Source organism: Nicotiana sylvestris, chromosome 8, assembly GCF_000393655.2.
Source record: "Nicotiana sylvestris chromosome 8, ASM39365v2, whole genome shotgun sequence".
Lineage (NCBI taxonomy): Eukaryota > Viridiplantae > Streptophyta > Magnoliopsida > Solanales > Solanaceae > Nicotiana > Nicotiana sylvestris.
In genome coordinates, this window is record NC_091064.1 from 35,374,417 (window position 1) to 35,386,249 (window position 11,833).

Below are 11,833 nucleotides of genomic sequence, written 5' to 3' on the forward strand. Positions count from 1 at the left end.
AATAAAGAAGATACCATAAAAATCAACAAATAAAAGTCAATTATTCTTTAGTTTGTTATCTCCCCAATACATAACATAATTTGACAAACTATTAAATTTATACAATTTGACATAATCACATATATAATATGGTAAATACTTAGCAACTGATGTTCAGATTAAACAATATCAACTTATGATGAATAAGTAAATTAATAAGATATAAATATACATTTATTTAATCAATCATAGTTAAGTAATTTTATCAATGTAAATATCAATTCCGAATAAAATTTGCAAAACTAACAACAAAAATATAGATAGGCCTTAAATTTTGGAAACGTAACATCATTGGGACTCTGAGTGCCAATAACGGCCGACTTGCGAAAAATCATCTCACACTCACTTTTATGTTTGTTAGCCGTAGCCATTCAACTTTAAATTCCACAAATGGACATACCTAATTTTCCAGTTAGACCTGAGATGTAAAGGGTTTTTTTGCAATAGTAGTAATTTATTAGGGGTATTTTCGGTATCACAAAAAAGTTTCTGGCCCCACCTTGGACGGCGTTTGCGTTCAGTCACCACTCACCAGCTATAAATATCTCTATTTCTCAAGAATCATTAACTTCATCATTTCTAAAGCAATTTATAACAGAGGTACATGCATGTGCAAAATATACTCATATGATTATGGTTTTTACAAATATTCATATGATTGCTTTGGTTTTTTGTGACTGAATTATTGGAAAGAGTTCTGCTTATATGTGGAATAAGCTTTTTGCTTCTGTGTCTGAGTAATTTTATGTCAAATTTTTTATTGTATTCATCTGCTTTCAATTATATCTTCTTTCTTTTTTTGGATTCTTGAGCCTCTTTTCGTCCTTTTCAATATTTTCCCTCTTTGGATATTCTTATGTTGGACCTTTTCTTTGTGAACTTTTTTGGAGTTTGGTCTGATTTTTGATTCACTGCATTAGTTGACTGCAAAAGACTTTTTTGAAATACTTTCATTTAGTAGACACTGAAGCATGGACTAATGCATCAGTCCAGCTACCTTTCAGTTTAATTAGTCTTAAATTTCACACACACACTCTGACACACAGTCACACACTTACACATTTATTTAGTATACATTTTCTTGTCTACACCATAATTTATATATTTTCTTGTCTTTGTGTGTATGTCTGAATAGCTATAGTAAAGGTTCCATGGAAGTGCTAGTTTTTTGTTTTTTGTTTTTGTTTTTTTTTTTGTATTTGTATATATGTCTGATAAGCTATAGAAAAGATTCCTTTTTGGGCTGTTTTATTACAAAACATCAGATAGATGTGATTTTACCCTTTGACTTTTTGTACTATGAACAATCAAGAACAGGAGAATTTGCAGCCTATGCTTATTTGACACCTCCTTTTATAAGCTAACTATCAGAGTTTATAGGTTCTTATAAACAGCTTTTTTAGGATTTAAATCATAGAATTTGACTTATGTATATATCCAATATACATATACCCCCCCCCCCCCAACAAAACAAACTATCCCCAACCCCACGTCTCAAATTCTTGAGACATTTCAATCCCAAGAAATATTATAAAGATGAAGTATTTCTTCTTATGATTAGCTATTTATTGCAGGAAAATCATGAAGATGTTGGTGGAGAAGATTGAGAAGAAGTTTGATCAAGAAAAAGTGATTGAGGAATTTGAGGATTTGACAAAAGATGCTGGCAGAATTCAAGAAGAGACACTTAAAAAGATACTGGAACAGAATGGAGGGACAGAATATTTGCAGCAATGGGGTTTGAATGGCAGAACTGATCCTCAGACTTTCAAGAATTGTATCCCTATTGTCACTCACAATGATTTGGATCCTTACATTCAAAGAATTGCTGATGGTGATCTTTCTCCAATTCTTAGTGGAAAACCAATTGAAACCATCTCATTGAGGTAAAGTAAACTTTTCTTGATATTTTTAAAGTTGAATGAGGAAATTGAATGGTTGGTTTGCAGTTCTGGTACTACTCAAGGGAAGCCAAAGTTTGTACCTTTCAATGATGAATTGATGGAGTCCACTATGCAGATATTCAAGACCTCTTTTGCCTTTAGGAACAGGTAATGCAATTTGTCATTTTCCTCTATTTATGCCCCACCCAGACAGGGGTAAAGTCTGCGTCCACTACCCTCCCCAGACCCCACTAGTGGGATTCTACTGGGTTGTTGTTGTTGTTCCATTTATGCATCTTTGGCAATTTGCTTGTCGAAAAAGGGCACCCATTGTACAAAGCATCCCACATTCACAAATAGTCCGGGGAAGGGCCGCACCCCAAGATGTGTGATGTAGACAGCCTATCTTAACGCAAACATTAGTGGCTGCTTCCACAGCTCAAACTCGTGACCTATAAGAGTAGGCATTGGCTCATAAAAATTTCTCTAAGCAGCCATGGAAAGTTAAAGAGTTTAAATGGTCATAAATGGGGGAGACACATAACTAACTTCTGTCACACTTCAGACTTTTCAATCCCAAGAAAAAGAAAAAAACTGGTCATTCTTTCTTCAAGTAAATTAAATGTTTGACATGTAATGGCTTAGCTAAATGTAATAGTTCTGTTTTTTTTCTCATTCAGAGAATTTCCAATTGGGAATGGGAAGGCTTTGCAGTTTATTTACAGCAGCAAACAGTTCAAAACAAAGGGAGGTTTGGTAGCTGGAACAGCCACTACCAATGTGTACAGAAATGCACAATTCAAGAAGACAATGAAAGCAATGTGTACTCCATGTTGTAGTCCTGATGAAGTAATATTTGGTCCTGACTTTCACCAATCCTTGTACTGCCACCTTTTGTGTGGGCTCATTTTTCGCGATGAAGTTCAAGTTGTTTCGTCTGCCTTTGCCCATAGCATTGTCCATGCTTTACGAACTTTTGAACAAGTATGGGAAGCACTTATTGTTGACATAAGAGATGGAGTCCTATCGAGTAGAGTCACTGTCCCGTCCATAAGATTAGCCATGTCAAAGTTGCTGAAGCCTGATCCGGAACTGGCTGATACAATTTATAATAAGTGCTCAAGATTAAGCAATTGGTACGGCTTGATTCCTGAACTCTTCCCAAATACAAGGTACATATATGGTATTATGACAGGATCAATGGAACCTTACTTGAAGAAACTGAGGCATTATGCTGGGGAGTTACCTTTATTGAGTGCAGATTATGGTTCTTCCGAAGGATGGGTTGGAGTAAACGTTAACCCGAAATTGCCCCCTGAGCTAGTCACTTATGCAGTATTGCCAATTATTGCTTATTTCGAATTCATTCCTCTCGGGGAAAATCTGAATGGCATGGAGAAAGCAAATTCTCCTGTGGGTCTGACTGAAGTTAAACTTGGTGAAGAGTATGAAATTCTCATTACCAATTTTGCAGGTACAATTTAAAGGCTCAGACTTTATACTGAAGCCTCAGTGTTTTATTTGATAACATTAAGTCATCAAATAAATTCAGCTGAATGAGACACTTCCTCTCTGGTTTTCACTTAGTCTACAGGATTTTCGTTATATGCACTGACAGTATAATTGACGAGTTTATGAATGTGTATACGCAGGTTTATATCGTTATAGACTAGGTGATGTGGTAAAGGTAAAAGGCTTTCACAATGGGACTCCAGAACTCCAGTTTGTTTGCAGAAGGAACCTTCTCCTGAGCATCAACATAGACAAGAATACAGAGAAAGATTTACAACTAGCAGTGGAAGCCGCATCAAAGCGCTTAGTAGACGAAAAACTAGAAGTGGTGGACTTCACGAGCCAAGTCAACGTCTCAGCTGATCCGGGGCACTATGTGATCTTCTGGGAACTGAGTGGTGAAGCAACTGATGAAATGTTGCAAGACTGCTGCAACTGTTTGGACAGCTCGTTCATCGATGCAGGCTACGTGAGCTCCCGGAAAGTAAATGCAATTGGAGCACTTGAGCTGAGGATAGTGAAGAGGGGAACATTTCATAAGATATTAGACCATTTTGTTGGATTAGGAGGTGCAGTTAGCCAGTTTAAGACTCCTAGATGTGTTGGTCCAAAGAATAGCTCATTGCTCCAAATACTGTCTAGTAATGTTGTTGAGACCTATGTTAGTACTGCCTTCTGTTGAACTAAGTACTTAATAATTCACATAATTATAATATCTTTCTCCTTAAATCTATTATTTCCGTTCTATGATTTTGCTGTTAACATATTGCTTCTATTCAGAATAATTTGCCAAATAAATAATTTATATTTATTAAAAGTAATTTTATGGAATCAATTTAGAACTAAGAGTGGATAGAGACATAAATTACATTGTATGACTCAATTTGGAATTAAAAATATTGCAATGATCAGTTCATTTATATTGTTAACAGATTGAAGAATGTGTAACGGCAGAATATGAATGCCAAAATTCTCTATAACGGATTGTGTATTTATTACTGCAAAATATTCTTCATTGAATGCTATCGGGTGACAGACATCCGTTTGTCTTCGCCAACAATATTCCCTTCGAGGGTTTCCCGGTGCCAACCGAAGCTACTACCGTCGGTCTTGGTTTCTACCTATCTTCAATTCCACGTGTCACTCTATTGTACGAGTATTTATTATCAACCAATTTTTCCCTATACGGTAATCCAGTGGTCTAGCGTTTTCAAAGTGAGGTATTATTTATGGGTTTGAATCCCTATTTAAATATTTTTATTTGCTAAATTTGTTTGCCAAAATAAACTGGAGACCCCGTATGTGCTCTATTTGACTCTTTTTCAATCAAAAAATTTCCTAATAAATAACTCTTAAACTTAAAATTTTTGTAAAAATAAACAACTAATCTTAAATATTGCTTCTTAGATAAAATTTACAATTTAAAAGTCAAGCTCTATAAAAAAAAATTTCAACAAAAGCTCTCTACATCCTACAGACACTCTCGACTCTCTTTACTTTGATTTTATGCTTACTTTCATTAGTAAGTTTTTTTTGGTCTTATTTTATGTTAGTTTTTGTTTATAGAATTATAGTTCTATTACCAGTGTTTTAATTGTTTAGCTAAATGTTGCGTAGTTTGATTCATAAAAAAAAATTATCGACTGTTTGAATACCCTTGACAAGGTTCCTGGCTACACCACTGTCTCAGTCATCGTAACATAAACAGTGCTTATCAACACTTCTTCGCTAGAAACATCAATTGCTTATTTTGAGTTTTAGAACGTCTATTCAAACACACAGAAACGGAGTGAATTTTGGGACCATAATTTTAACTGTTAATGACTGGGTTCGAATTTAATATTTATACATATTTCATAAATTCAAAACACTAAATATGCTATTTGAGTAAAAGTTATTGGGTTCGGCCAAACCCGTAAGTCGATTTATGCCTCCGCCCGGCAAACACATAATTGCTTATGTATAAGGTCCGCTCCATTTGTTGTAGCATTGATCACTGCATGCAATAGCTACGAGAAACTAACCACGCTAAAATATATAGAAACAAACAACAGAAATCATGCACTTAAAGTAAGGATGAAAAAGTGTATTTACAAAATACAGGAAATATAAACTGAACAGGTTTTTGCTTATTTATTTATCTTTATAACTAATCTTCTTCCAAGAATTAATCCTGTTGCAAATTTTAATAATTCCCCATTTTACCTTCTTTGGTTCTTCTCTTCTTCCTCCATCAGCATGCTTTCTCTTCCACCCAACTTTCCTCTCCATTAAACCACTGAAAAAGTTCTTCATTGAAGACCCTTTGACCTTATTTGAAGTAGCAGCCTCTGCATGAGAAGATTCATGACTTATTATTATGTCCTTTCTTGATCCACTAAGACATGGTAATTCCATGAGATGTCTATCAATGACATGGTTGAGTGCAACCAATTCAAAGGAGTCATATAAAGGGCTACCACAATCCCATATCTTTAAAGCTTCATCTTCATCTTCTTTCTTCTCATCTTCTTCTTCTTCTCTTATTTTCATATTGGCAACAATAGAGTTCTTTTTTCCATTATCTGCAGGCATGTTCTCTATAGACAGAGATTCTATGACAATGAAATTTGAGCTGGCTATATAATTAATTGAGAGACCTAGTAGCGAACCCAGAAATGTTTTCAAGTGTGTTCAAACTTGAAAGATGGTAAAAGAAATTATCGGTAAAGGGTGTTCAATATATGTTTTATCCATCTAAAATCAGTATATTATTTATATACACAGTGTAATTTTTCGTAATATTTCGACGAAGGGTGATCAACTGATTTTTAGCAAAAGGTGGCTTCGCCCCTGAAGAGACCTGTGATCTTAAACGTGTCTTTACTCTTGTATGACAGTAAGATTTTTGAAATGTGTAATCTTAAATATGTTATTATTTATATGATTATAAAAGTTTGTCATTAAAATAAATCGGGAAATTTAAGTTACATTATTTTCAACTTTAAAATGAAATCTTTTTTTTGGGCATATTTACAAAGAAAATAGCATCAGCAGAAAGAGAATAAGTTAATTAGGGTCAACTGATATTGTTTCCTTCAGATTTTCAAGTCAACCTCCGTTCATTCAAAAGGAAGCAGTCACATTGTTACGTCATGAGCTATCCTTCAAACATATCTATATGCCCCAGAAAATTGTCAATTTTAAAGGTAAATTTAGAGTTTGAAGCTATGAATTTAAAATTTTGATTCTTTTAAGTTATTTAATATAAATTATAATTTATATATATTCAATAAATTTTTTTAAGATAAATATAAAATTTAGAATAGAACAATTAGATGTTGTGGAGCTCATAAGATATACTCTACCTTTGCCCTGTCACTTTCTCCCAAGCGGGTAAATATATACATGACGGGATTCAGTAAGTTGTGTGACCCTCGCAAGTGACAAGGTCTAACGAAAGTTTTACTTTTGGCAAGTATAATTTAGCATTTAAGTTTTTCAGTTTTGAGATAAGAATTGGTTTTGAAATTTTTCATGATAAGGGAATTTAGCTTAGAACTTATTTTGCTAACAAGAATTGGTTAACACTCACAGATGTTCCCAATATCAAACTGGGGCAGAAAAATTTCTTTCGTTTTGTCTGTTCTTTTGCAATCAGGCGGCCACCTAGAGAACAAGGGAAAACAACTCAAGTTTCAAAGGAAAGGGGGTCGCGTTCAGCAATCAGGCACCCACCTGGAAAACAAAGGGAAAGCAATTCAAGTTTCAGAGGAAAGGAAGACAATTCAAGTGTTGGAAATCAGGAGCCCACTTGGAGAACAAAAGGAAAGCAGTTCAAGTGTTGGAAATCAGGAGCCCGCCTGGACAACAAAGGGAAATCAATGCAAGTGTTGGAAATCAGGAGCCCACCTGGAGAACAAAGGGAAAACAATTCAAATGTTGGAAATCAGGAGCCCACCTGGAGAACAAAGGGAAAATAGTTCAAGTGTTGGAAATCAGGCGCCCACTTGGAGAATAAAGGGAAAGCAATTCAAGTGTTGGAAATCAGGAGCCCACCTGGAGAACAAAGGGAAAACAGTTCAAGTGTTGGAAATCATGAGCCCACCTGGATAACAAAGGGAAAGCAATGCAAGTGTTAGAAATCAGGAGCCCACCCGGAGAATAAAGGGAAAGCAGTTCAAGTGTTGGAAATCAGGAGCCTACCTGGAGAACAAAGGGAAAGCAATTCAAGTGTTGGAAATAGGAGCCCACCTGGAGAACAAAGGGAAAACAATTCAAGTGTTGGTAATCAGGCGCCCATTTGGAGAACAAAGGGAAGCAGTTCAAGTCTCAAGGAAAAACAATGCAAATGTTGGTAATCAGGAGCCCACCTAGAGAACAAAGGGAAGTAACAATGTTCAAAGGAAGACGGTTCAAGTTCAGCAATCAGGAGCCCACCTGGAAAACAAAGGGAAAACGAGTCAAGTTTCGAGGGAAAAACAGTACAAGGGTTGGTAATCAGGAGCCCACCTAGAGAACAAAGGGAAAGACAGTCCAAGTTTCGAAGGAAGAAATTTCGAGTATTGGCAATCAGTCACCTATCTGGAGAATAAGGGAATTCATTTCAAAATGCAATTCAAGTCAGCAACAAAAGAAGCTCGCGGCAAGAATGCAGGTCAACAGTCCGAGATGACCAACAGAAGTAGTCTCAATCCAGAATAAAAAAGAGGGGAAAAAGAAAAAAAAAGAAGTGAATCCAAAATACATAAGTAGAGAAAGATGTGAACTGCTCATGACGTGGTTGAAGTCACAAGCACCACATGTCCGATCTTGATCCGGAAAGCTGAAGAAAAGCGAGCTAGCACCTGCAGCTAACAAACGCCAAGGTTCAAATCTAAAGTCTGCATGAAGAGCCATTCAATACTCAAGATCAAGTTTCAGAAGACTTATAGATAGGAATCTTGTAACTCATAGTTGATAGACTTAGCTAGTCTTTTTCATTTTTTGATTTTTGATGTAATAACAGGACCGCGGACCGGAACCTCGGCCGAACGACACCTCGACCAGCTCTCCACCTCAGTATACTCCATCATCTCACTCACTTCTGAACTATACGTGGCTTGATTCCTTTATAGCCAAGGATAGCTCAGCTACCAGAGCTCGGTCACATTCTCCTTTCTTTTAGCTTTTGGTCTCTTTAAATAAGGGTCGGGTCAAAAAACATGTCTAGTCGTTCTTTGTCTGAAAACTCTTCGCGTTTCCAGTCAAAGAGGGACAACTGTAGACATATGATTTTTGAGGATTTGACAAAAGATGCTGGCAGAATTCAAGAAGAGACACTTAAAAAGATACTGGAACAGAATGGAGGGACAAAATATTTGCAGCAATGGGGTTTGAATGGCAGAACTGATCCTCAGACTTTCAAGAATTGTATCCCTATTGTCACTCACAATGATTTGGATCCTTACATTCAAAGAATTGCTGATGGTGATCTTTCTCCCATTCTTAGTGGAAAACCAATTGAAACCATCTCATTGAGGTAAAGTAAACTTTTCTTGATATTTTTAAAGTTGAATGAGGAAATTGAATGGTTGGTTTGCAGTTCTGGTACTACTCAAGGGAAGCCAAAGTTTGTACCTTTCAATGATGAATTGATGGAGTCCACTATGCAGATATTCAAGACCTCTTTTGCCTTTAGGAACAGGTAATGCAATTTGTCATTTTCCTCTATTTATGCCCCACCCAGACAGGGGTAAAGTCTGCGTCCACTACCCTCCCCAGACCCCACTAGTGGGATTCTACTGGGTTGTTGTTGTTGTTGTTGTTCTATTTATGCATCTTTGGCAATTTGCTTGTCGAAAAAGGGCACCCATTGTACAAAGCATCCCACATTCAAAAATAGTCCGGGGAAGGGCCGCACCCCAAGATGTGTGATGTAGACAGCCTATCTTAACGCAAACATTAGTGGCTGCTTCCACAGCTCAAACTCGTGACCTATAAGAGTAGGCATTGGCTCATAAAAATTTCTCTAAGCAGCCATGGAAAGTTAAAGAGTTTAAATGGTCATAAATGGGGGAGACACATAACTAACTTCTGTCACACTTCAAACTTTTCAATCCCAAGAAAAAGAAAAAAACTGGTCATTCTTTCTTCAAGTAAATTAAATGTTTGATATGTAATGGCTTAGCTAAATGTAATAGTTCTGTTTTTTTTCTCATTCAGAGAATTTCCAATTGGGAATGGGAAGGCTTTGCAGTTTATTTACAGCAGCAAACAGTTCAAAACAAAGGGAGGTTTGGCAGCTGGAACAGCCACTACTAATGTGTACAGAAATGCACAATTCAAGAAGACAATGAAAGCAATGTGTACTCCATGTTGTAGTCCTGATGAAGTAATATTTGGTCCTGACTTTCACCAATCCTTGTACTGCCACCTTTTGTGTGGGCTCATTTTTCGCGATGAAGTTCAAGTTGTTTCGTCTGCCTTTGCCCATAGCATTGTCCATGCTTTACGAACTTTTGAACAAGTATGGGAAGCACTTATTGTTGACATAAGAGATGGAGTCCTATCGAGTAGAGTCACTGTCCCGTCCATAAGATTAGCCATGTCAAAGTTGCTGAAGCCTGATCCGGAACTGGCTGATACAATTTATAATAAGTGCTCAAGATTAAGCAATTGGTACGGCTTGATTCCTGAACTCTTCCCAAATACAAGGTACATATATGGTATTATGACAGGATCAATGGAACCTTACTTGAAGAAACTGAGGCATTATGCTGGGGAGTTACCTTTATTGAGTGCAGATTATGGTTCTTCCGAAGGATGGGTTGGAGTAAACGTTAACCCGAAATTGCCCCCTGAGCTAGTCACTTATGCAGTATTGCCAAATATTGCTTATTTCGAATTCATTTCTCTCGGGGAAAATCTGAATGGCATGGAGAAAGCAAATTCTCCTGTGGGTCTGACTGAAGTTAAACTTGGTGAAGAGTATGAAATTCTCATTACCAATTTTGCAGGTACAATTTAAAGGCTCAGACTTTATACTGAAGCCTCAGTGTTTTATTTGATAACATTAAGTCATCAAATAAATTCAGCTGAATGAGACACTTCCTCTCTGGTTTTCACTTAGTCTACAGGATTTTCGTTATGTGCACTGACAGTATAATTGACGAGTTTATGAATGTGTATACGCAGGTTTATATCGTTATAGACTAGGTGATGTGGTATAGGTAAAAGGCTTTCACAATGGGACTCCAGAACTCCAGTTTGTTTGCAGAAGGAACCTTTTCCTGAGCATCAACATAGACAAGAATACAGAGAAAGATTTACAACTAGCAGTGGAAGCCGCATCAAAGCGCTTAGTAGACGAAAAACTAGAAGTGGTGGACTTCACGAGCCAAGTCAACGTCTCAGCTGATCCGGGGCACTATGTGATCTTCTGGGAACTGAGTGGTGAAGCAACTGATGAAATGTTGCAAGACTGCTGCAACTGTTTGGACAGCTCGTTCATCGATGCAGGCTACGTGAGCTCCCGGAAAGTGAATGCAATTGGAGCACTTGAGCTGAGGATTGTGAAGAGGGGAACATTTCATAAGATATTAGACCATTTTGTTGGATTAGGAGGTGCAGTTAGCCAGTTTAAGACTCCTAGATGTGTTGGTCCAAAGAATAGCTCATTGCTCCAAATACTGTCTAGTAATGTTGTTGAGACCTATGTTAGTACTGCCTTCTGTTGAACTAAGTACTTAATAATTCACATAATTATAATATCTTTCTCCTTAAATCTATTATTTCCGTTCTATGATTTTGCTGTTAACATATTGCTTCTATTCAGAATAATTTGCCAAATAAATAATTTATATTTATTAAAAGTAATTTTATGGAATCAATTTAGAACTAAGAGTGGATAGAGACATAAATTACATTGTATGACTCAATTTGGAATTAAAAATATTGCAATGATCAGTTCATTTATATTGTTAACAGATTGAAGAATGTGTAACGGCAGAATATGAATGCCAAAATTCTCTATAACGGATTGTGCATTTATTACTGCAAAATATTCTTCAGTGAATGCTATCGGGTGACAGACATTCGTTTGTCTTCGCCAGCAATATTCCCTTCGAGGATTTCCCGGTGCCAACCGAAGCTACTACCGTCGGTCTTGGTTTCTACTTATCTTCAATTCCACGTGTCACTCTATTGTACGAGTATTTATTATCAACCGATTTTTCCCTATACAGTAATCCAGTGGTCTAGCGTTTTCAAAGTGAGGTATTATTTATGGGTTTGAATCCCTATTTAAATATTTTTATTTGCTAAATTTGTTTGCCAAAATAAACTGGAGACCCCGTATGTGCTCTATTTGACTCTTTTTCAATCAAAAAATTTCCTAATAAATAACTCTTAAACTTAAAATTTTTGTAAAAATAAACAAC

At 36.5% G+C, this 11,833-nt stretch overlaps 1 protein-coding gene and 1 pseudogene across 3 annotated transcripts; both read left to right on the forward strand.

The window, feature by feature from the left end:
* Positions 1-576: 576 nt before the first annotated feature.
* On the forward strand, positions 577-4,167 carry LOC104225092 (jasmonoyl--L-amino acid synthetase JAR6-like). 3 transcript variants are annotated; one of them, XM_070153285.1, is made up of 5 exons: positions 577-639; positions 1,614-1,925; positions 1,989-2,090; positions 2,603-3,396; positions 3,575-4,167. In XM_070153285.1, exons 2-5 carry the CDS (start codon positions 1,621-1,623, stop codon positions 4,114-4,116), a joined length of 1,743 nt encoding a protein of 580 aa, XP_070009386.1. In that variant the 5' UTR covers positions 577-639; positions 1,614-1,620; the 3' UTR covers positions 4,117-4,167. The 3 variants fall into 3 exon arrangements, with proteins under 3 accessions (XP_070009386.1, XP_070009384.1, XP_070009387.1); XM_070153283.1 differs by lacking the exon at positions 577-639 and adding an exon at positions 730-776; XM_070153286.1 differs by lacking the exon at positions 577-639 and adding an exon at positions 1,245-1,419.
* A 4,450-nt stretch (positions 4,168-8,617) lies between these two features.
* On the forward strand, positions 8,618-11,182 carry LOC104221699 (jasmonoyl--L-amino acid synthetase JAR6-like; annotated as a pseudogene).
* The last annotated feature ends 651 nt before the right edge of the window (positions 11,183-11,833 follow it).